At 41.1% G+C, this 26,638-nt stretch overlaps 1 protein-coding gene across 4 annotated transcripts in view; it reads left to right on the top strand.

The window, feature by feature from the left end:
- SDK1 (sidekick cell adhesion molecule 1) overlaps positions 1-26,638 on the top strand; it is a 972,135-nt gene that overhangs the window by 305,049 nt on the left and 640,448 nt on the right. For all 4 annotated transcript variants that reach the window (XM_008018820.3, XM_073012858.1, XM_073012857.1 and 1 more), the window contains exon 2: positions 14,217-14,376. In XM_008018820.3, coding sequence (XP_008017011.3) covers positions 14,217-14,376 — 160 coding nt within the window. The remainder of the gene's footprint in view (positions 1-14,216; positions 14,377-26,638) is intronic.

Genomic DNA, 26,638 nt, shown 5'->3' with positions numbered 1-26,638 from the left:
GAAATGTCACCCACTATTTAATTTTTTTTTCCAGAGTAATTTTCACTAGGTCTGATTATGTAATTAGATTTGACATACCAACTGGGTATACTTGATAAGAAAATGAGAATTAAAATGTGTCAGAGTAAAATTATTTCAGAGCTTTTGCAAATCTTTATTTTAGATAAGATGATTTCTATTTTTAGCTTTGTTTTTGAAATAATCTAGGACATTTACATTTTAACTTCTCATCAAATTGTTTTGGTTTACTGAATTTGTATGTTTCATGTCTGACAAAAGTTTTTTAAATTGATGATTTTTTAAAATAAAATTTATGATTTGGAATGATCCAATTATCTAATTCCAGATGTTAATTTTGAAAGAAATTAATTTCCAAGGTGTTAATTTTGCATTTTTGTGAAAATCACATATACTGGCTGAATCTAACTTCTAATTTAACAGCTCCGTGTGGATGTCTGGTGGATATTTCAAACATCCTAAGTTCAGCACTGAGCTCTTGTTCTTTTCCTCTGAGCCAGCTCCTTCCATCATGAGTTCCCATTGTGGGAAATGACAACTACATTTTTCTGGTTTTCTCTGTCCAGAAATCTTGTCATCATCATTGATTCTTTTTTTTCTCTTATGCTTCACCCTGTATCTATAAATTCTACCATAGGTCCCAGGTCTGATCAACCATTTCCACCTTTACTGCAACCAGTTTACCAAATGACCATCATTTCTCATCTGGATTAGCAAGATGGCCTTCTGAGTGGTCTCTCAGCTTCAGCCCTTGTAGCCCAATTGCAGAAGAGTTGAGTGCGGAGTGAGTAGTGAGCCAGTGAAGTCAGAACATATCACACTTTTGCTCAAATTTCCCCATTGGCTTCCATTGTCCCTTGTAAGTCCAGGGTCTCATAAGACTTCTTTCTGTTACTTTTTACCCTCATCTATCGTTCCCCTCACTCACTGTACTTCATCCACCCTGGTCTCGCTACTGGTCTTAGGACATACTGGACTGACTCCTACATCAGGGACTTTGTACTTGCTTTTCCTGCTGTCGGGATACCTTAGTGCATCACCCCCTTCCTCAGCTGCTTCCCTTTCTTACTCAGATGTCCCATTCTCAACGAGGCCTTTTTAAAACGATCTTCCTTGTTGACAATTGCCACTTCTTCCCCAGATTTCTGTTTTCCTCTTCTTTCTCTTATTTTTTCTATAGCATTATCATTACATTATATAGAGGTATTTCTCTTATTATTCTATATGTGTGTTCCTGAAAAAACATTCTATGAAATCATACACCAAAATAACAGAACTTGTTAGGTACAAACCCTCAAAAATCTGTAGAATTTAGCAATCAGGACACCAATAAAGAAATAATACTACTAGTAACTTGCTTCATGGATTTACTGTTTTGATAAAAAGAGAAAGGGCTTCCAAGATGCACCTTCAACTTCTCTCAATAGTGTCATGTCGTAGAAAGTGAAGTGGTTTGTGAAGCACCTAAACTGGCTACTAGTCACTACTTGCACTACACAAAAGAAGGTACTTTTTTTTTTTTTTTTTAGTTTTTAAAGTTGTTATTTGTTGTGCTGCTGCTGCTGCTAATCATTTCCTTTTATTATAAGGCTCACCTTTGAGTTAAATGATAAAGCTTGTTCATGATCACCTTAGATCCTTAATATTCCGGGGGGAAATAATGTGTAAATCACTACAACTTCTGTGTTATACAAATATCAGTTCCTATTTCTCAGCCACATATGAAGTAATTTGGATAAAAGAAATATGTGCATTAGTAAAACCGACTGTACTATATATTTTCTTTGTGTGTTTACTGTTTATCTCCCTGAACTAGAAGATAAGCTCCATGAAGGTGTGATCCTATTCTTGTTCCTTTTTCAAAATTCTCATTTGTATTCCCATTTTATAGACGTTTAGTAGGTATTTAATAAATATTTGTTGAATGATAGAGCAAATAAATCAATATCTAGACTTCTCCAGAACTCTGAAGTAATTGCAAATATGAATGCTTTCTTTTCTTTAAATTGAACAACTTCTTTGGCTTAATAGTTATTGACATTTAAGGCGGTAGCCTGATTTATGTGTGTTACTTAGAAAGCCAAAAGTAAATGTGTCATGGATGAAGTTCAAGATTCAGCATTCTGTAGGAAGATGCAATTTCATTCTGTGACAACATGTTTTAATAGGAACTAACACATAGATCGTGCTTTTCTAGCAGGTGCTGGCATAAGCATTCTGCACACATTAAATAATTTAATCCTTGAGACAAAGTCTAGAGCAGCAGTTCTCAAAGTGTGGTTCAAGAACCTGTAGCAAGCCCTGAGCGCCTTTGCTGGGGGTGGCCACAAGGCCAAAAGCGTTTTATCCGAATCGACCTTTGTACTTTCTCCCCTCGTTGAGCTTTTGGCAACGATTTAAAAGCAGTCATGAGAAAACTTCTGGCACCTGAACACGTATCCCGCGGCAGTGGTGCCAAACTACACCACTTGGTGTGTTACTCATCCCTGCCACACACCGGTGAGTAAAACCCAAAATCTAGCTCTCTCAAAAATAGCCTTCAAGTAGTAAAAAGTATTAATTCTATTAAACGTTGGCTCAAAATTTTAAAAATATTCTGTGTCAGAATGCGAATTACGTATAAACTCTTCTGCTGTACACCAAAAGGTGATGGTTGTCTCAAGGCAAAGGCTTTGGGAGGTTGTCCGAGCTGGGAGCTGAACTGGCTGCTTTTTTGCATGGCACCCCATTTTTACTTGAAGTAGTGACTGACAGAAATACTAGAGTAATTTAGACTTGGGTATTTGGCAGGATTTTCTTGAAAATGAAGAAAATAAGCCTGTCACATCAATGAAAACAACTGACAGGATTTGTGGCTAATGATAAAAATTGAGCTCATAAGTAAAAATTAGAATTTTGGAAATCTTGAATATGCCCACCATGAGCTTGACATTTTCCCATTATTTAAGAAGGTGTCTGATGAGATAGGTAGCTGCATTAACATGTGATATTTTTTCACTGTATAATGAAACATGTCAACGTTTGGAAGGTCTGCATCACTCAGCGAACCGGGAAAGCCATGCGTATGGAAAAGATCCATTCCAAGTGCAAGAGAGTCTAAAGGATTTTAATGTAACAAAGCACCAAACTGTCATTTATGGGGTTTCAGATTCCACATCGCAACTAACCTTTAGGAAACTGATGCTTGTTTAGTTTTACTGCAGTATTAACAAAAATATTCACAGCTATTTGAAAAGGCAATTAAAATACTCCCCTCCTTTCCAGCTATGTGTCTGGGAGGCTGTGTTTTATTAATATCCTTCAACAGAAACAACATGTTATACAAGACACTAAATGCAGAGGCAGGTGTGAGAATCTAGTTGTCCTTTATTAAGCTAGACACTGGAAAAATTTGAAAACCAGTTAAACAGTGCCACTCTTAAGAATTTTTAGTTTTCTTTTGGATAATATATTTGTTTTTCATAAATGTGTCTTTGGTATTAATAATGTAATGACTTTGATTTTTTAAGGAATTAATAACTTTTTAAAGTTCACAGGTTTGCTCTCTAATATAAATATGGAAAGAAATAAGTCACATAAACAAGAATTTAGGGGTCCTCAATTTTTTTGTATGTTGCAAAGGGATCCTGAGACCAAAAATTTTGAGAACTGCTGTTCTTGAAGAAGTTGGTGCTATTGCTTTGTTGATTGAGAAACCCAGACATAGGAGGTTAAGTAGGTTGTCCAAGATCACAGACCTAGTCAGGGGAGAGCTGGGATTTTTCTCCTTCCTTCCTTCCTTCCTTCCTTCCTTCCTTCCTTCCTTCCTTCCTTCCTTCCTTCCTTCCTTCCTTCCTTCCTTCCTTCCTCCCTCCCTCCCTCCCTCCCTCCCTCCCTCCCTCCCTCTCGCTCTGTTGCCCAGGCTGGAGTGCAGTGGTGTGATCTCTGCTCACTGCAGTCTCTGCTTCCCAGGTTCAAACGATTCTCCTGTCTCGGCCTCCCAAGTAGCTGGGACAACAGGCACGTGCCACCATAGCCTACTAATTTTTTGTATTTTTAGTAGAGATGAGGTTTCACTCTGTTAGCCAGGATGGTCTTGATTTCCTGACCTCATGATCTGCCTGCCTCGGCCTCCCAAAGTGCTGGGATTACAGGAGTGAGCCACGGCACCCAGCCTTTTTTTTTTTTTTCCCAGGCAGAGTCTCGTTCCCTCATCCAGGCTGGAGTGCAGTGGCATGATCTTGGCTCACTGCAACCTTTGCCTCCTGGGTTCAAGTGATTCTCCTGCGTTAGCCTCACGAGTAGCTGGGACCACAGGGACACACCACCATGCCCAGCTAATTTTTGTGTTTTTAGTAGAGATGGGGTCTTGCTATGTTGGCCAGACTGGTCTCAAACTCCTGACCTCAGGTGATCTGCCCACCTCAGCCTCCCAAAGTGCTGGGATTACAGGCAGGAGCCATCACACCCGGCATAGAGCTGGGATTTGAACCCAGGGCTCCAAAGTCCTTGCTTTAAACTCGAATCCATATGATTACTTTTTGAGAAACTTCTATGGTTTGTAACTTTGCTAAAATCAACAAGCTTTGTCTGGTTGAACTTAGATGTCCTTACAAGTTCTTTTCTCATGTAATTTCTTGATGTAAAATTAAATCTTCACCATGTGGATATCTTTTACATCTCAGTTTTTATGGCAGTACATATTTCCCCTAAACTCACCAGCTAACAGCTAAGCGGGAGAAGGTACATCATATTTGAGTTTCTTTTCTTGGACCTTTCAGTTTTTTATTTAAGCAGAGTTGATTTCTTAAGATGATTTGAAAGAATCTTTGAAAGAAATATTGTGCCGTATTCAAGAATAATGTTGGTTATTCCTGATAACTTTCCTCTTATTTTGGTTGGTCATACTTTTTCACTACAAACCATAGAAATGACGATTTAGTATTACTTCTTTGAAGTAAAATATTGGAGAGCTGAAAGCTTATTTCAGTTTGGAGAAACAGGGGAATTGTATTTATCCCACTGTGTCTTATTATTAATTTATATACTGAAATAGATTAGCACAGTGCAAGATAAAACTAGTACATAAATATAGCCATTTATGTTTCTACCATCAGTTTCAACTGTGGATTAATCTCACTGGAAGCTTGAATGGTTTCTTAGGGGAAAATATTGGGAGGGTAGGTTTACCCCAAGAGTTTCCTTAAACATGCTGTTAATTCGCGTTGATTTCAGAGAAAACAGAGATAATCAGTTTGACTTCCGCACTGGTTGACTGCATGGGCAAACTGTTCACAGTGCTGTTTAATGGAAATCTCAGGGACTCTCCTGTTTTCTCTGTTTTCACATGGACTGACTCAAATATGGAGAGGACACCAGGGACAAAGTACTTGGAGAAAATCCCATACTTTTTAGTCAAACTTTTGAGTACAAAATGATGACTTTATGGTGAGATCAAAAAATATGCAACACAATCTTTGACTTGCATTTTTTTCTGGTTGTTTGAAATAAGATATATATTCGTTCAATTGTAGCTACCTTTCATCCTGAAATGTCTGATACTTATTTTACAAGGCAGTAGTAGAGAGAGATAAGGTGAAATACAGAGAAGTTGGGTGATTTTTGTTTGTTTGTTTTTTAGATCCACAGAAGATGATGGTACATCTAAGTATATTTGAAAGTCTACCACTGGGAAGCGTTTAGAAGTATTTCTGATAAGCTAAGAAAAGGAAGCCCGGGAATTTGCTGTGGTAATAGAGCCAACTGCTTGCTGGAGGGAGAATTACCTAGTTTGGGAATTAATATGTACCATTCGTTTATGTCCTTTTTCTCCTTTCTCCTCTGGCTCTTCCTCCTCCTGCACTGTCTCCTCTTCTTCACATTTAACAACCAAATGATTTACTCGAGTGGTGACAGAAAGTGCAGCCTGAAGTGCCTTGTCCTACCTGCCCGGTCCTAACTGCCTTTTTTTAGCTTATCAGATAGAGGACTTTGTCCTAAAACAGTCGTAGGTTTCTTTTTCGTGTAATGCCTTCTTTCCCTCTGGGTAGATACCCAGGAGTGGGATTGCTGGATCAAAGGGTAGTTCTACTTTTAGTTCTTTAGGGAATCTTCACACTGTTTTCCATAGTGGTTGTACTAGTTTACATTCCCAGCAGCAGTGTAAAAGTGTTCCCTTTTCACCACATCCCCACCAACATCTATTATTATTTTTTTATTTTTTTAAATTATGGCTATTGATCCAGGAAAATGCAAATCAAAACCACAATGCAAACTCCTTACTCCTGCAAAAGTGGCCATAATGGGAAAAAAAAAAAAAAAAATAGATGTTTGTGGTGATGGGGTGAAAAGGGAACACTTTTATGCTGCTGGTGAGAATGTAAACTCGTACAACCATGGAATACTATTCAGCTCTAAAAAGAAATGAAATCATGGCATTCACAGCTACCTGGGTGGAACTGGAGACCATTATTCTAAGTGAAGTAACTGGGGAATGGAAAACCAAACATCGTATGTTCTCACTGATAAATGGGAGCTACACTGTGAGGATGCAGAGGCATAAGAATGATACAATGGACTTTGGGGACTTGTGGGAAAGGGTGGGAGGGGGTGAGGGATAAAAGACTACACATTGGGTACAGTGTACACTGCTCAGGTGATGAGTGCACCAAAATCTCACAGATCACCACTAAAGAACTTAGTTGTGTAACCAAAAATACCACCTGTTCCCCAAAAACCTGTGGAAATAAAAAATCAAATTAAAAAACCAGTCAGAGTGTCCTCTTACAGCATCATAATGTGGACCTGTCTATATTTGCATATTTAACTAGAGCGGCACATATCTAGTTATCTATTTAAACCTTACCCCAGAAATACATTTGAAAATCGTAATTGTTGTCTTTAAAAAGATTGATATTACTATTATGAAGAAAGCACATTGCACCGTGAGATTAAATTCCTGGCTTCAATAGGTGTACATAATGAACTGCCAGCAGCTGAAATTTGAAAGACTACACTTACCAGAAAAGAATCTTCTACCCACATTTCTCAGAATAGTTGTTCACAAATGATACATTCTTCCCTGTGCTTTTGTTTCTCACTGGAATTTGAAAAATAAAACTTTTCGCTCATGGTAAATTCATAAGCTTGGGGCATGAAAATGTTTGAATTTGATATAAAGGAAGTTTTGAAAGGAAGATTAGTGGTTTAAACCGAAAGATTAGTCGCCCTGGGAAATTCAACTGTGGCAAAAGCAGAGTTCAGTAATAAAGAACCTGCCCTGGCTGATTTCTCCATTCACGCTGGCATTCTGATCCTCCCGGCTGGACTCGCACCTGATTGACGGTGCTGATTATGATGGCTTAATACAGCTCATCGTCACTTCACCAGGACACGTGGACTTTGCAGGCTTCAGAGACTCCCCTCCCCCACCCCAACTTGTTTGTGGTACAGTTGATTCTTCTGCTAAGTGGGGGTTAATTATTTCTTTATTCATTATCTTTTTAAAATGGAGGAGAAAAGGACACATTCTCAAATAGGTGATGATTTTCCTAGTGGAAGCTCTCTTGGGCAGAGTCCAAGGAAGAACTTGCAGTTTAACTTGCTTGATACCTCATAGTTGATTCCTATTCATTCTGCCATTGAAGGGTTTCAGCTGATAAGACTTAACTTTAGCTGTTGTGGAACAGCAGTGAAAGTCCCTGGAAGACCCCCCTTCTTGATGTTAGGGAAGCCGGGAGACAGGATGAGGCTCTGCCTCCACACTCCATGGGCTCCAGCTGCCGCCCTTGTGATGCAGATACCTGGGTCACGGTCCGTTTCTAGATGAGCAGAAGATTCTCACATTGGAAAGGTACCATGAAATACATTTACACTGGATCTGAAAACCTTAAAAGTTTACCTAGGGAAGTGTCATCTTCACAAAAAATTATGATGTTGTATAAGCCTTCCTTTTTCTCCACAACCTCTCCAGCATCTCCTATTTTTTGGCTTTTTAATTACAGCCATTCTAACTGGTATCTTATTGTGGTTTTGATTTGCATTTCTCTAACGGTGCGAGTGTCAATTAGTTCAGCCATAGTGGAAGACAGTGTGGTGATTCTTCAAGGACCTAAAGACAGAAATACCATTCGACCCCGCAATCCTATTACTGGGTGTACACCCGGAGGAATATAAATCGTTCTGTTATAAAGACACATACACGCATACATTCCCAATAGCAATGAGATGGGATCAACCCAAATACCCATCAGTGATCGACTGGATAAAGAAAATATGATACATATACACCATGGAATACTATGCAGCCATAAAAACTATGCAGATCATGTCCTTTGCTGGGACATGGATGGAGCTGGAGGCCATGCTTAGCAAACTAACACTAATGGAAAACCAAATACCGCACATTCTCCCTTATAAGTGGGAGGTAAGTGATGAGAGCACACGGACACAGAGAGGGGAACAAGACACACTGGGGCCTATTGGAGCGTGGAGGGTGAGAGGAGGGAGAGGATCAGGAAGAGTAACTACTGGATACCAGGCTTAAAACCTGGGTGATGAAATAATCTTTACAGCAAACCCCCATGACACACGTTTACCTGCGTAACAAACCTGCACATCCTGCAGAACCTGAACTTAGAAGTTAAAAATTATGATGTTGTCTTGAGAGAATGTTAAGTCCATTCCTGTCCTTTGGGCAGACCTTAAATCTGTATTAGACAGATGAAACTCTCTTTTTCATAAATGATTTATGTTCTATTTTAAACCTAGAAAACTTTCTATATGAAAATGGAAATTTCACTTTTCCTTAGTAATTTATTCTAGGGTCTTCTAATGTTCATTGTTAGAATATAGAAGTATTCTTAACGTCTGCTCATTGTCCTGAGGAAGGGAATGTCTATTATTACTTGAAATACACAAAACCCTCAAAGATTAATGTGTGGGCCCTTGGCTTTTCCCCAGGTCAAAGTTTTATAACTTTACCTTAGAGGCAACTCAATCATTTTCTTTATGAATCATTTCAGAATGTTCTGTGTCCGAATTAAAGTACGTAAAGATCAATTGCTTTTGCAGGGGATCTGTGCAGACTTAAATACTGATCCCTCTCTCTCCCTTTCTGTCCCCAAAGTTTTTGTGTTTTGTTACCTTTATGTCTTCTTTTAACTTGATGACCTACTGTATGTATTTCAATGGTAAATAGTGCTGGGCTCAGGGATGTACTATTCCCCACATTGGCTAATCTATGTCAAAATACTTGTGGTTATGATTTTAATTTGAACACTTAAAATTCCAGGGCATTGACATATTTTCCCCTCCCTTCTCCTTATAATGAATGTTAGTGTCTGTTCTAACCATAATTTTACCGCCATTTGGATCTCAAGATATTTGCTTGCCAACTATATGAAACCATTCTTTATGAGTATTTTTATTTCCTACTAGCTCACAGTACCCAGCATGATAATTTGTACATAGTATAGACATGTTTGGTTAACTATAAAGTCTATGAAAAATTGAGTTGTATCATTTTAATTCAAATCCATTGTATACTATATTAAATTGATGATGGTCTATCAATTGCAAAACGGAATTGCAAAACCAAAACCAAAACCAAATTTTTGAGCTTCTATCTTGAAGCTTTTCCTTTTCAAAAAGATGTATTGTTTTAATGACTCATTCATGTAGGACACTGGAACCATATAAAGTGGCATTTCTTTTTCTATTGTTAAACAGAGTGCAAATGGCAAGACATTAATAAAGCCTGTAGCTCAGTAAATCCCACAGGATCAAAGCCACCTCCATTGCAGTTCAGCTTTATTAGACTGTTTGGGTCATAAGAGGAGATGATTTTAGCTGAAGTACATAGCAAAAAGGGAAATTGGACACATGGCTACAATCAAATTTGAGAATGCACTTGAAATACAGCTTAGCACATGTCAGGTGCCGAAGAAGCAGGTGGAACTCTTGGAACAGGACAAGGCTTGACTACTCCTGACTTTGAGTTACATGTGCTATCACAGCACCTAACACTTTACTACTTATATTCCTGCATCAGACCTAGATTATAAGCTCTTAAGGGACAGCGACTGTGTCTTACACTTTGTATTCCCAATGCTGATTACAGAGGCTGGTACCTAGAATCAATGCATGTTTATTGAACAGAAAGATGTACAAGTCAGAGACATAAGAATCCTTCTTGACATCTCCCTCTCCCTCACGTCCATAACCAATCTATCACTGAATCTTTTTTACCACCTAACTATTGTTTTAAAGCAGATCACTGCAGTGGCCTCTGGACTGGTGTCCTCCCACTACACTCCCTCTTTTATTTCTTCTCACATAACAGCCAGAATGTGCTTTTAACAACACAGTCATACAACTTCTTCAAAGACTTTTCGCTGTCGGCCGGGCGCGGTGGCTCAAGCCTGTAATCCCAGCACATTGGGAGGCCGAGACGGGTGGATCACGAGGTCAGGAGATCGAGACCATCCTGGCTAAAACGGCAAAACCCCGTCTCTACTAAAAATACAAAAAACTAGCCGGGTGAGTTGGCGGGCGCCTGTAATCCCAGCTACTCGGGAGGCTGAGGCAGGAGAATGGCGTGAACCCGGGAGGCGGAGTTTGCAGTGAGCCGAGATCACGCCACTGCACTCCAGCCTGGGCGACAGAGCGAGACTCCGTCTCAAAAAAAAAAAAAAAAAAAAAAAAAAAAGACTTTTCGCTGTCTTTTTGTTTTTCTTTTTGAGACAGGGTCTTGGTCTGTCACCCAGGCTGCCAGGCTGGAGTGCAGTGGCACAATCACGGCTCACTGAAGCCTTGACTTCCTAGGCTCAAGTAATCCTTCCACCTCAGCCCCCCTAGTAGCTGGGACTGCAGGTGCATACCACCACACTGGTTAATTTTTTAAAAAACTTTTTGTGGAGATGGGGTCTCACTGTGTTGTCCAGGCTGGTCTTGCACTCTGGAGCTCAAGCAATCCTTCTGCCTCAGCCTCCCAAAGTGTTGGGATTATAGGCATGAGCCACCACAACTGGCTGTCCTTTTGTAGTAAGAGCTAACCATCATCATCATCACCATTATCTTGACAGTACTTTCTACAAGGTTATAAATAGGGTGATCACACACGTTAATACTCGAACACTGGAATAGGAGGTGCGCACCATAGATAATCACGCAAGGATGGGATGAAACCAGAACATGGGCTTTCCCTGCTTGCAAGGCCCTGCACAACCTGGCCCTGCTCATCCCCCTTCCAGTCACTCTCTTTGCACCTGCGGCAAGGCTTGCTGTTCAGTCCTTCGTACCGTCCAAGGGTACTTGCCATGTTTGCTCCTACCAGAGGACCTGTTTAAGTGTTTTGAGTGCCGCCAACGTTTTTGTTCTCAGCTCCTGCATTTCATCTCATTGACTAGGTTAAATCTCCTACTGTAAGTTCTTGCTGTACTCATAAGTGCAATTTAATATTTATTTATTTGAATGAATAAATGAATAAATACTTGTGAGAGGTTGGTAATATTGTATTACTAATATACTGATTATGATGGAATATCGTGATCAACAAAATGACAAAATGACCTATGTATTTATGTTTAAATTCTATATATTCAGTTTATAGGCCGGGCGCGGTGGCTCACGCCTGTAATCCCAGCACTTTGGGAGGCCGAGGCGGGCGGATCACAAGGTCAGGAGATCGAGACCATGGTGAAACCCCGTCTCTACTAAAAATAGAAAAAATTAGCCGGGCGCAGTGGCGGGCGCCTGTAGTCCCAGCTACTTGGGAGGCTGAGGCAGGAGAATGGCGTGAACCCGGGAGGCGGAGCTTGCAGTGAGTCGAGATTGTGCCACTGCACTCCAGCCTGGGCGACAGAGCGAGACTCCGTCTCAAAAAAAAAAAAAAAAAAAAAAAAATTCTATATATTCAGTTTATACCCTGTAGTTTAATGTGCAACTAGTTTCAATGTTACCATTTCTAATATGCTATTTAGTGTTTATTAAATGTACAGTAATTTATAAGAACAGCTTAGTAATGTCACAAATTACCAAAAATTTGAAGTTGGGTATGAATTCTTGAAAAGAAATTTTCCGTATTGAGATATATGTGACACTTGGAGTCAAAATATATAGACTTGGTTGATTCTGGAGCTAGATTATCTGGATTTAAATCATGACTTCATTGCCTACTGGCTGGGTAGCGTTGAGCAAGTTATTTAACTTCTCCATGCTTCTATTTATTCATCCTTAAAATGGGTATAATGATGACGTCTATTTTGTAGAGCTTTTGTGAGAAATAAGTTTATATAGATAGATAGATAGGTAGATAGAATTTAGAATGGTTTCCAGCACATAGTAAATAATAAATACTAGCAATTGCTGATGTTTGTGTTACTATATTTATTCATTCAACAAATATTTATTAAATATCTCCTTAGTTCCTGACATTGTTCTAGGTGCTAGGAATTCAGAAGTGATCAAGACTAATGTAATGCAGAGTAACCTACAAACACTTTAATTTCAGAATCTGATAAGTATTGTGAATGGAATAAACATAATGACTTGTTAGGGCATATTGTGCGGGAGGAGCTTTAGTTAACCTGAAGGATGAGAAAAGATCAGCATGCACAGAGCATCCTAGGTGGAGGAAAGACCGAGTGCGAAGGCCCCACAGTAGGTGTCTCAGTCCATTTTCTGCTGCTGTAACAGACTGGGTGATTCAAAAATGATGTAAGTGTGTTTAACTCATGATTCTAGAGGCTGGGAAGTTCAACAACATAGCAGTGCCTCTGAGGAGGCCCTTTGTACTATATCATCCTGTCAAGGGAGTGCATGAGACAGAAAGAGAATGGGGACCCAACTTATCCTTTTTGTTAGGACCCCACTCCCTTGATAACTAACCCCGTCCCACAGTATCAGCATTAATCCATTCCTGAAGGTAGAGCCTGCATGACCTAATCATATCTTCAAGGTCCCGCCTCTTATTGCAGTTATAATGGCCATCACATTTCATCGTGAGCTTTGGAGGGGACATTCAGACCATAACTCTGGGAAGGAGCGTGGCTTGGGTCTAAATGTGCAAGAAGTGAAGTGTGCCTGGAGTGCTCTGTGTGAGCAGAGGCGGGAGGAGACCTGAATGAAAGTTAGAAAGCTGATTTTGCAGGTGGATCTTGGGGACTTTTGTAGAAAAATGAGGAGGCATATAATCCAGTTTATTGTGCTGATGAAGAAACAAAAACCTGTAAGTCCTGATGAGGATCATGTAGTTAATTAGCGACGCTGGAGCTAGAAGCCAAGTGTGCTGCATCCATATTAAAAAACATAATTGAAACAGATCTACAAAAACTGGACATATCTAGGATTCTATCCATTTTCACAAAGTAAATGTACCTTTGTAACCATATCAGAAAATAAAGTTTGACCTGCTTTTCATAAGCCATCCCATTCCCTTCACCCCCTTCGCTATCCTGTCCCTCGGAGGTAACCCTTATCCTTAACCTCTGACACCATAGATCAGTTTTACCTAGCTCTGAACTTTTATGAGCTTTTGAATAGTGGCACATGCTATCAGCTTTTTTGAAAATTCTGTCTGGCTTCTTTTGCTCGACTCGATGTGTGGGATTTACCCATGTTGCTGTGTGTAGCGATTGTTGCTCTGTTCTCGCTGCCGTGCGCTGTTCCATTATGTGAATATACCACAAGTTTCCTGTGTTGTAGCCCATTGAAAGTCACCAGAAGAGACCATTTCTGTGTGTCTATGAAAGGAAAGCTAGATTGTGGTTCATGTCCTTTATGTATGTATGTTAATCTTGCTTATCCTACTTTTTTAAAACCAATTGAGGGTTATAGAGGTAACTTCGCTTTTATGGCTCGCGTACACTTGACTGTTTTCTCGCAAATAGATTGCCTAGTTAAAACCAAAGGCTTGTATGTACAAGGATTTTTCCGACGTGTCCCTTCAATAAGCTGTTCACCGTAAGTGGAAATAACTTGGATGAACCTGTCAGATGCTTTCAAATGCGGGTATCATTGAGCTTTCAGCTTTTTGAAATATTATCTTGGGTATTGCATGTTTCCAGGGGGTAAAGGATTATTTACTTCTTAACTGGGCCAAATAGCCATCACTTTCATTTTAATATTAGGTTTGTTTAAATAATAGGTTTATTAATTAGATGAGTGCCACTTTCACGCACACTTCAGTTTTGTTTTTGTTTTGTTTCTTAATATTTCAGATGACGTTGCTCCGTATTTTAAAACGGAGCCAGGCCTGCCACAGATCCACCTGGAAGGGAACCGCCTTGTTCTCACCTGCCTTGCCGAAGGGAGCTGGCCTTTGGAGTTCAAGTGGATGCGCGATGGCCGCGAGCTCACCACCTACAGCAGCGAATATAAGTAATTGATCGCTTGAAAATAAGATCCCATTTCAGTCAATGTGTTTGGGATACTTGCCTTCTTGGCCATCATAACACAATGAGTGAAAATACTGGATGGAATTTCTAATGCATTCAAGATTAAATGAATAGATTTGAATATGTAATTAGAATGTGATTTGCTGTTCTCCTATAGGCTGTGTTTACACCCAGGAAGTCTATCATTATATTTGTAAAAGTAAGCCCGCTAGTGAAATTGTCAGGCAACAAAAAGCTATGGTTACAGAGCAATGCCTTGTATGGCATTTACTTTATGATACATTTACTTTCCAAGGGCAACAGCCCCACCCACAAGTATCATTCCTATCTAGGCACTAATGTTTAAACAGATCTTTAGTTTGGTAGCTAGAGCTCTGAGTAGTCAGCGAAAATCTTTCCTAGCTGCTTTCAAGTGGAGATAGGGACGGATGGAATCATGGAGAATGGGCATGAGGACAGCCTCTATATTCAGCAGCAAAAAACCAGTATATATTGAAGTCCTGCCATGTGCCCGGCACTGTGCCAGGCACCAGGGATCTGATGCACATGGGGTGGACATGATATGGGGACAGAGGGCCTGAACCTGGGGCAGAGCACGAGATCAGGATAAGACTGAGGTGAGGATTCACCTGGAGGCAGCGGCACAGCCTTTGGAGCCTCAGGGTCTTACCACGCTTCAGAGCTTTTCAGGGCTATACTTTGTGAGGATGATAATATTAGATGCTGCAGGTCCGTGCAGGATGGAGAACTGGCATGCCAGAAAAGTCCAGGAGGCCTCACCATTAGCAAAGTCAGCGATGCCGTGTTCTTCTTCAGATGAAGTAAAGAACGGGCTGTACAGAGGCATTTTAAGTGGACTAATAAGCTTCTCAAAATGGGGAATAGCCCACCCACTCACTCTCTTTACCTCTGAGGTTGTGATATGGTGATCCGTGGAACCACACTCAGCCTGCCCGGAATTTATGTCTGTGTCAGTTGTGTGTGTGTTTGTATTTTAAAAATCAATTAAAAATATATGTGGGAATGCGTACAGCATTTTTTTTCTCTTTTTTTTTTTTTTTGTTTTTTTTGAGATGGAGTTTCACTCTTGTTACCCAGGCTGGAATGCAGTGGCATGATCTTGGCTCACTGCAACCTCCACCTCCTGGCTTCAGACGATCCTCCTGCCTCAGCCTCCCGAGTAGCTGGGACTACAGGTGTGAGCCACCAAGCCTGGCTAATTTTTGTATTTTTAGCAGAGACGGGGTTTCACCGTGTTGACCAGGCTGGTCTCGAACTCCTGACCTCAGGTGATCCGCCGGCCTCGGCCTCCCAAAGTGCTGAGATTATAGGAGCGAGCCACAGAATATTTTTTTATTGGCTGCCAACATTTGACAGTTGTAAGATTTTCTGTAAAAACCTTGCTTCCCAGCCTCTGTAGACCAGTCGGAAGGCCTGGCTGCCTGGTCTGCAGCCCCAGTCAGGAGCAGGTGGCTGAGCAGAGCGGCCCCCAGCAAAGGCACGGACACTCCCTGGTTCTCCTCGGTGCTCTCTGGCAGCCCCCTCCCTTGTCGCACCTCACTTGCTCTGCCCATTCCCGTCACCCACCCACGCTTTAGACAAGTGAGTGTGTGACTGCTTACATTATCGGGCCTACCCTGTCGGAGGATCTACACTCAGGGAGAAGTTTATCGTAGTAGATCATAGCATGTTGAAATCAAACAGTCCTGAATCCCAGGACTGGCGGAATCCAGCTCCACTGCACCTGAGCAGTGGTGGTATCACTTTGGGCAGGTGGCCCATGAGCCCTGCCATAAGTGTAAAGAGAGTACTGTAAGCATTTGCAAAATGGGAAAGATCCCTCTTCATTTGGAGTGTTGTGAGCGTTTAAGGCTCTAATGATGGTAGGCAGCACTATACATTATTACCATGTGATATTGCAAGGCTTGGTTTGTTAGAAGGGGTGTAAGAAAGCAAAACCAAAAAACTTAGAATTGCGAACCATGTTTGAGTAGTGGCTGATGACAGATGACTGCAGTTCAGGGACTTGCTCTTCAGCTTACTGGTGTGACTTTGGACAAGTTATCTAAGCATGTTGATCTTTTTCCATCTGAAAAATGAGTATAATAAAGCCCACCTCACCCTCATTTTTATGAGGGGTCTCATAAAAATTAAATTACATCGTGCTTTGTGTGCCCCCGAAAGAAAGGAATGGGGTTTCAAAGAACCCAGATTGTTCTTCCTAAGAAGCAGGGCGCGATATGGATAATGTGTGGCACTGGCCTGGCAGCCAGGCTACACGCCTTGGATGGTGGGAAAGGAATTGTTTCCTAGATCTTCAGTTTCCACACAGATGTTTTCTGAAATTGAATTCCCCGAGAACATGCCTTTGTGTAGGCACCAAGCCGTTTCTCTTCTCCGACCACCCGTAATAGTGATTTCACCTCCATCCCAGGAGAAAGCACACGTGTCCCGTATCTGAGTCTTCCTGTGGAACTCGCTCTCGGGGGTGCAAGAGTAAGACAGAATAATATGCAAGTTCCCACTATTAAAGAATTCTTTCGCTTTTTAAATGGATAATATGGGTCTGAAAACAATTATTTACATTTTATTTTATCGAATATACAGAGAGTCCCCAACTTAACGATGGTTCAACTTAACAAGTTTTTGACTTGACGTAGGTGAGAAACCCTTCTGTTTTTTACTTTAAGTATAGTATTTAGTAAGTCACATGATATATTCAACAGTTTATTGTAAAGCAGGCTTTGTGTTAGATGATTTTGCCCATTTGTAGGCTGATACTAGTGTTCGGAGCATGCTTAATATAGGCTAGGCTAAGCCGTGGTGTCTGTGAGGGTAGGTATGTAAAATGCATGTTTGACCTAGGATATTTTCAACATGTGATAGGTTTATTGGGATATAACACCTTCATAAGGCAAGCAGCATTTCTATTTAAAACAACTGCGTAGGCCCGGCACAGCGGCTGACACCTGTAATCGCAGCACTTTGGGAAGCCGAGGCAGGCGGATCATTTGAGGTCAGCAGTTCAATACCACCAGCCTGGCCAACATGGTGAAACCCCATTTCTACTAAAAATACAAAAATTAGCCGGGTGTGGTTGGCGCATGCCTGTAATCCCAGCTACTTGGGAGGCTGAGGCAGGAGAATCGCTTGAACCCGGGAGGCGGAGGTTGCAGTGAGCCAGGATCGCACCACTGCACTCCAGCCTGGGCTAGAGTGAGACTCCATCTCCAAAAATAAAATTAAAAAAGAATGGTGTAACAGTTGTATTTTAAATGCCAAAATGTACAATAAGCTATTATATATGCTGCCTTTCAAACTTATGGTAAGACATTTTGCAGTCAACTTAAAACTACAGGAAGAGGAGGAACTCTATTTGCATTCTTCCTGCCCTCGCAAACTTGTTTGTTCCTTGGAAACACACAAGAAGACAAAACGGTGGTGGTATTGAAGCAAGACTGAGGGAGTGACTCATTATATACGGACCATTAAAATAAGCTAGGTGCTTCACTACTGTGACACGGGAAACGTAAGGAATGGGTGATTCTGAAGCAAGAATTGTTTGGGGTATTTGTGATAAATTATATTATGTTCAACGAGGGCCTCAGACACTGAGATGGGTTATTAGGAATCTATCATATCTTGCTATCCTTTTTTTTTCAAGATATAAAACCTGCCTAAAAATCTCATGCTATTTTTTCAAATTACTCTTTCCTCTGCTTCCTTCCAATAAGCACCTTCATGAGACCTTTCTAAGTTTCACATGAAAAAACCATGGATACTTTCTGAAAATGGTAGCTGTTTCCCGTCTTAACAGAACCTTTATTTTTCCCCACTTTGGTGTCAGTTACAAAAATGCTAAACCTATAAAGAGCAAATACTATACATTTACTTTTTCTAGCTTTGACTTAAAATAGCATTTTCTTTGCATTACACACTGCACAGTGAATTTCAAATGTTGTGTTTCTTTCTTTCTTTCTTTTCTTTCTTTTTTTTTTTTTGAGGTGGAATCTCACTCTGTTGCCCAGGCTGGTGTGTAGTGGAGCGATCTTGGCTCACTGCAACCTTCGTTTCCTGGTCTCAAGTGAGTGTCAACCTTCCGAGTAGCTGGAACCACAGGCATGTGTCACCACGCACAGCTAATTTTTGTATTATTAGTAGAGAAGGTGTTTCACCATGATGACCAGGCTGGTCTTGAACTCCTGACCTCAAGTGATCTGCCTGTCTCAGCCTCCCAAAGTGCTGGGGTTACAGGCGTGAGCCACCACGCCTGGCCTCAAATGTTATGTTTCATATTCATGCTCATGTCTACATTTCGGCACAGGTGACTACATTAGCAAGTTGATGGTAATTCAGCGATTAAGCTAAGTTTGCATAGGTGTCTTAGGTGGATTTGTATTCTTTTCAGAAAGCATTTACTCTAAATTATTTTCTACTTTGGAATAAAAAAAATTTTGTAATTATATTCAAGATATACGTACACATAAGCCAAGAATTTCTTAATACTAGGCACAATATTTATTATTGTAACAGAAGGAATAATTGTATACTCTAAACTCCTAAAAATTTTATAGCTTTCTTATGTAACCTGCCTCTGTGGTTCAATTTCTATGACAATATAAAAATAGAAATTTGATGGATGTTTATTCTTGCTTTATTCCAGGGAAAATAAGAATGGTTAAGGGAAAGGTTATTTTTTTATTTTGTTTTATAAAAAGGCAAACACGTTTCACAGTATCAATAAAAATTATGAAATACCTGGGAATAAGTTTTACAAGAAATGAGTAGAACCCACATGGAAAATGTGTAATGAGATATAAAAGAAGATCCTTATATAGGAAACCCAAATGCTATAAAAATTACAGTTCCTTTGAAGCCATCGTAGAATTTTAGCCTAACATCAGTAGCACTTTTAAGAAACCTAATATCAATAGCTGATTTTATTTTATTGAGATAGGGTCTCACTCTGTTGCCCAGGTTGGAGTGCAAGTGATCATGGCTCACTTCAGATTCGGCCTCCTGGGCTCAAGCAATCCTCCTGCCTCAGTCTCTCAAGTAGCTGGGACCACGGGACCCACCACCACACCTGGCTAAGTTCTGTATTTTTTGTACAGATGGGGGTTGCACTATGTTGCCTAGTCTGGTCTCAAACTCCTGGCCCCAAGTGATCTGCCAGTCTTGGCCTCCCAAAGTAGTGGGATTACAGGTGTAAGCCACCGCACCTGGCCTGGATATTTTATAAAAAATACCAATGAAATTTTCTGGGGAAGTAACTTGACTGATGAAGTTTTTCTAAAGCTTATCTGGAAATATAAACAGAAGAATACCAACAAAATTTCAAAACATTAAATAAATAGTGGGGAGGAATTTATTTTTCTAGAACCTAAGGCATATTAGAATGCCATAATAATTAAGTAACATGTTAATAGTATAAAATTAAACAGTATGCCAGAGGAGCATTTTGATCCAGACCATTATATTTATAAAACATATATAATCAAGGCCGGGCACGGTGGCTCACGCCTGTAATCCCAGCAATTTGGGAGGCTGAGGTGGGTGGATCACCTGAGGTAATGAGTTCGAGACCAGCCTGACCAATATGGAGAAACCCCATCTCTACTAAAAATACAAAATTAGCCAGTTGTGGTGGCACATGCCTATAATCCCAGCTACTTAGGAGGCAGGAGAATCGCTTGAACCTAGGAGGCGGAGGTTGCAGTAAACTGAAATCGTGCCTTTGCACTCCAGACTAGGCAACAAGAATGAAACTCTGTCTCAAAAATAAAAGTAAACAAAATAAAAAAGTATATATATATTCAAATGAGTTCTCAAACCAATGCTAAAAACAACTTTTTGCAAACAACATTCAAAATACATCCTCATTAAACATCAAAATAAATTTCAGATACATTGATGAATTAAATATAAAAAAAAAGGAAACATAAACAAAGGGAATATTTGAATGATCTCAGACTATACCAAGACAAAGTACAAAAGCATTGAGGAACTTCACCAGAAACAGATCACAGATAAATTTACAAATATTTACAAGTTTTGTATAAGAGAGATAACATTTTTAATTGCCCATATGCTTAAATAATCCTTACAAGTTAAAAGGCAAGCAACAAACTGGGACAATATTTGCAACGAATCAGACAGTTCTGTCTCTAATAACCTGGGATCTCCTGATGACAGTGGTGGAGACAAAGCTTGCGTCTCCTTGTTTGTGAATGTCATCCCAGGCAGCAGGTGTAAAGGCAGGGGAATGAAGCAGGGAGGAAGGAAGCACCAGTGCAGGGATCCCTTATCAAGTTGGCAGTCACTGTAAGTGGCTGGAGCTCAATCTTGTTTGGAACCTCTATGGAGTCTTAGGAAATGCATCTCAGAAGTGCCCACCCTAATGGGTGAAAGAGGAAAATATTTATCAGCTCCTGTACTTGGCTGATAAATATGGGCACCATGGTTATTAGCCTTCATTTCTAATTAGCTCAAGCATTAGTTAGCAGCTAAACCTGCTGACTGTGGTGCCAGAGAATCCCCAGGACAGGAAGCAAGAAATATGAGGCATGGGTTGAGGCAAAGTGATGCCAGCTGTGCCACCATAAGGCCACTCTGGGCTGCCTGGAAGTGTTGACCACACCAGCAGCTCAGGTAAAAGGTAGAGCCAAAAGGATTTTTCTTTCTTTCCTTCTTTTTTTTTCTTTTTGAGGGAGAGGGTCTCACTCTGTCACCCAGGCTGGACTGCAGTAGTGTGATCATAGCTCATTGCAGCCTTGAACTCCTAGGCTCAAGTGATCCTTCCGCACCATCCTCCCTAGTAGCTGGGATCACAGATGGGTGCCACCACAGCTAGCTATTATTATTATTATTATTATTATTTTAGATACAGGGTCTTCCTATGTTACCCAGCCTGGTCTTGAACTCCTGGTCTCAAGCAATCCTCCTGCCTTGGTCTCCCAAAGTGCTGGGGTTACAGGTGTGAGCCACCGCTTCCAGACCAAAAGGATTTTTTAAATGGAATGTGAAAGGGCACAATTGAGTCTATTCCTGGAACCCCTCAGTGTAACTTGTACCGACTATTAAGTCTAATTCGTGAAAGCGTTCCTTCTAAGAAGGTAGTCAGCTGTAGTTTCTAACAAGGACTTTATTCAAGAGAGTTAGTGGAACAAGCTGTTTTTCTTACTAGACCAAGTCGCAAGGCTATAATGGGTGTATGTATTTTCTCGTGACCGTTCTAGGTATGCGTGAATCTCAGCCTGCTCCTCAGCTAGTCGAATTTGCTTGGTGCTGGGTGGCCCAGGCCCTCATCTCAGCTTTTAGTTGTCTTGCTTCTGTTGGGCCATGGATTCTCTAATTGCAACTGGTCTTGCGAGCACTAAGAGATACCCCAGCAACTTCTCTCCTCCTCACCTCTGCTGTGTGGCACCAGCCCTAATGTCTCAGGGTAATTAGAGTCATTACCTCCATCAGTGTAGTAATGCCTTTCCTTTTCACCAGCCCACTGGCATGAAGTGCACAAAGTGACTAGGATGTATTAAAGAGTCCAATTTGCCAGGCGCGGTGGCTCAAGCCTGTAATCCCAGCACTTTGGGAGGCCGAGACGGGCGGATCACAAGGTCAGGAGATCGAGACCATCCTGGCTAAAACGGTGAAACCCCGTCTCTACTAAAAAATACAAAAAAAAAAAAAAACTAGCCGGCCGTGGTGGCGGGCGCCTGTAGTCCCAGCTACTCGGGGGGCTGAGGCAGGAGAATGGCGTGAACCCGGGAGGCGGAGCTTGCAGTGAGCTGAGATCCGGCCACTGCATTCTAGCCTGGGTGACAGAGTGAGACTCCGTCTCAAAAACAAAAAAATAGTCCAATTCTCTGGGTCCCTTTTTCTTCTATGGGAAATCTTCCCTCACCCGAGAACTCAGGTCTGTAATCCAAAAGAGCCTAAAGTTGGGGGGAAAAAACCAAATAGATGACCAGAATAGGGGCCAATCATATCTTGACCTCAGGTTTAACAATTTTTTTTTTTTTTTTGGGACAAGGTCTTGGTTTGCTGCCCAGGTTGAAGTGCAGTGGCACAGTCACAGTTCATTGGAGCCTCGACCTTCTGGGCTGAGTTCATCCTCCCACCTCACCTTCCCACGTAGCTAGGAGTACAGGCACATACCACCATGCCCAGCTAATTCTTTCATTTATTTATTTTTTTTGTAGACACAGGGTTTCACCATGTTACCCAGGCTGGTCTCAAATTCCTGGGCTCAAGTGTTGACCCAGCTCGGCCTCCCCAAGTGCTGAGATTACAGGCATGAGCCACCATGTCCAGCTAACACTTCCAGGCTTGTTCCGAATCCTATTATCCTATTCGTGTGACTACTTCCAGGTGATGCAATATCTGCTAGGCCTACTTGATCCCCTGGGGAAAGTGCCTGTTCTCATATCTCCTTCAATAAGTACAGTGAGTCCCTGATCTGCGGCAATGCTGTGCAAGCTGCCATGCGTATAGATTAGGTATTCAAGCTTCCAGATTGTGGTGCTGGCTGAGTCAATGAACAGAGAAGGCAGATCCGTATCCAGAGGAGACACTGAGTTTGATTAGGAAGAGTCATTGCATGTTTCCATGGTAGAAAGGCCAGATATAAGCAGCCAGTCGCAAGTGGCCAGCTTGAAGAATCATGTTGCACTGTTGGTTCATCATCAGTCTCTGCCGTTGCCAGGTTTGGCATCTGGCATTGGCAAAAGCCAGATTAGCTTTGGTGAGGAGGAGCTGTTGCTATTGGATTCATTCATAGCCTCAGTCCTTGCCAACATGACCGGTTTATGTCCCATTTTATTAGTTGAGAAGAAATCTAAATGACAACCACAGTTGAGTCATCCTCTTCAATTGATTGATGAGTGCCTTATCTGAAGTGGATGCTCTCTAGTGATATCAAAAATTCACATACGTCAGCCACCCCCATTGGGTTTTTAACAAATGACTTTCTTTGTTTCTGAATTTCCAGTCCTATTTCTCTCAGGCCTCTTTCCCATCAGCCAAGCCATTTGTCATTGCCCAAGTGGCTCTTTACATCCATTCCCAACCCATTTCTTTCTCAAATCTCTCCCCATTCAAAGTTAAGGACCAAAGGTACTACTTGCAGCTCCGTCTGCTTGGAAGACTCTTCCTTCACTGTGCTCCCTTTCGCCACACACGAGTAAGGCAGTAGTGCGACATCTTCATTTTCTGGATCAAGGCGACCCATGTATAATCCCAGGCCTGAGTGTTTAACTGTTCTATCAGTTGGTGAGGCCTGTGTATAACTGAGAGAGTAGTCTTACTCTTATGGCTACATAGTTCTGTTAATAATTCCCTCCTCAAGCTTATCTCCAGTTGCATATTTTCTTTCTTTCAAGATAGAGTCTTGCTCTGTTGCTTAGGCTACAGTGTATAGATGTATATACAAGATATGTATATTTTGTAGAGATGGGATCTCACTATGTTCCCAGTCTGGCATGTTTTCTTAATACCTATGGGGTCAAGACTTCAGTTTGTCCTAAGGACATCAGAAGTTGCCCTTCAATGTACGTAGTTCCCTTCTGCAGAAGGCATCATCTTATTCCAGGACCTTACGATGCGTGCTTGACTCTTCTTTGGGGCTACTAGAGACTCCCCACAACATCCTTATCCACAACAGATATCTCTGGCAGCATCCCTTATGCCTGGGATATGTGGCTTACGTGAAAGGGCAGCTTCTAGAACTGTTGTCTAATTCTATGGCTGAGTCCTTTCTTCTTCTTTGTCTCCCTAAAAACTGGCAACCTGGGCCAAGATAAAGTAATTGGGATCTGATTTACTGCTTCATTTGAAACAACTGTAAAACTGGACAAAAAATATGAACAGTTCTCAAGACATTGGATATCAGGCAGTGAAAGAATGTGATCGCTGAGAGATAGAAGACAAACAAGGGGAGCCCTATGATTGCCCTCTGCTTACTGCCTTGAGGGGATTTCTAGGCTGTGGCATAGAGAAGGAAAACCCAGGCAGAACCTAGAGGACTTTCTGAGTTGAAGAGAGCTGAGAGTTTGGAAAGATCTAGGCAGTGAGATTTCTAAGGGCAGGGTACTGGATAAGAGAGCACTACACAGAGAAAGAATGCTGGAGACCTCCAGAGGGTCCACCTTGAGTGTTTGGCAGAATATTCATCAGCACATTCATGTGAGAAAACTACCCCAGGCAAGGGAAAGGACTGTCCAAGAAGATGAGAGGCAATGTTCCCTGTGCTTACACAGGACTCGGCGGAGTGTCTGTTCTCACCAGCCAAACCATCAAACGTCGTATTCATGAGTTTATCAGATAACCTACACAGAGTTGTCTTGGGTCTTGAGAATGGTTAGCCCTAGACCAAATCCTGCTCTGGTTCTGCCTAACAAGTCTTGGAAAGCAAGACCCAAAAGGATCCAACTGCTGCTCAATATCTTCACAGTATCAGAGAACAAAGTTAATGAATATTTATAGGAATGCAAAAATTTCCAGGACCCAACAAGGGAGAATTCACAGTGTCTAAACTCTAATCAAAGATCATCAAGCATATACAGATGCAGGAAAGCATGACCCATAACAAGGAGAAAAATCAACTGATTGAAAACAAGCCAGAACTGACACGGTTATTAGAATTAACAGAGAAAGACAATGAAACAGCTATAACTGTATAACCTATGATCAACGTAGAGACATGAAAAACACAAAAAAGGCAGAAATCAAACTTATAAAGATGAAAACTATCATATGTGAGATAAACACTGGATGGGGCTATCAGGAGACTTGACATCACAGAAGAAGATATTAATAAAGATATAGCAATAAAACTATCCAAAATAAAAGGCAGATAGAAAAAAAAACCAAACACGATGAAAAGGCCACAAATGAGTTGTGGGACAGCTTCAGATGGCCTAATAGATGCGTAATTGGAATCCCCAAAGGAGGCAGTGGGAGGAAAAATATTTGAAGAAATAATTTTTTCAAATTTGCAAATCCTAATTACTGGAGTTACCAGCCAGTGCAGTAAGGCAAGAAAAAGAAGTAAGAGGCATCCAGATTGCAAAGGAAGAAGTAAAACTGAATTTTCAAGTTACATCATTATTTATGTAGAAAATAGGTTACATATTTTTAAAAAGCTGCTAATAAGTGAGTTTAGCAACATTACAAGATAGAAGATCAACATATAAGAATTATATTTCTGTGTACTAGTAAAAAAAATCTGAAAATTATATATTTAAAATTTAAGGTAGGATGGGCATGGCGGTGCATGCCTGTAATCCCAGTTACTTGGGAGGTTGAGGCAGGAGAATCCCTTGAACCCAGGAGGCAGAGGTTGCAGTGAGCCGAGATTGTGCCATTGCCCTCCAGCCTGGGTGACAAGAGCAAAACTCCGTTTCAAGAAGAAGAAGAAAAAAAATTTAAGATAGTACAAAAAAATCTGAAGTAAGGATAAATCTGACAAAGGGTCTGTAAGACCTTTGTACTGAAAACTACAAACAATGCGGAGAGAGAGAAGAAAAAGAAGACCTAAATCAATGCGCAGATACCCTGTGTTTATGTATCTGAAGGCTCAATATTATTAACAGGTCCATTTTTTCCAAACAGTCCCATGGTGATATTCTTCAGGCTCAAGACACTGAGACAAATCACATGACTAAAATCTAAAATTCATCACTAAGCTGTGGGGAAGATTTCTCCACACGAATTTTTTTTTTTTCCCCCGGAGACAGGGTGTCACTTTGTTGCCCAGGCTGGAATGCAGTGGTGCAATGGTTCACTCCAACTTCCGCCTCCAGCTCAAATGATTCCCCCCACCTCAGCCTCCTGAGTAGCTGGGACTACAGGCACATGCCATCATGCCTGGTTAATTTTTGTATGTTTAGTAGAGACAGGGTTTCACCATGTTGCCCAGGCTAGTCTCAAACTCCTGGGCCAAAGTGATCCACCCACCTTGGCCTCCTAAAGTGCTGGGGTTACAGATGTGAGTCACCACACCCAGCTTCTACATGCTTTTTGTTTTGTTTTAATCTATTGCACTCTCTTTGTACTCACCAAGAAGAAGAGGCTATTATATTTAATTGAGAACTCTTTTCTCAGTTGATTTCCTCATCACCCAACCTAATTGTGTGTGACTCCCATCTACATCTTCTTGAAAAGGGCTTAATTTCTCTAGTTGTCCATCTTGATGTTCAACTTTCATTTTCCTAACCTTGGTTTATGTCAACTCTCTTCTTCTAGTT

Source organism: Chlorocebus sabaeus, chromosome 28, assembly GCF_047675955.1.
Source record: "Chlorocebus sabaeus isolate Y175 chromosome 28, mChlSab1.0.hap1, whole genome shotgun sequence".
NCBI lineage: Eukaryota > Metazoa > Chordata > Mammalia > Primates > Cercopithecidae > Chlorocebus > Chlorocebus sabaeus.
Note: the sequence above shows the minus strand (reverse complement) of the source record. Positions and strands in the feature narration are given on the sequence as shown.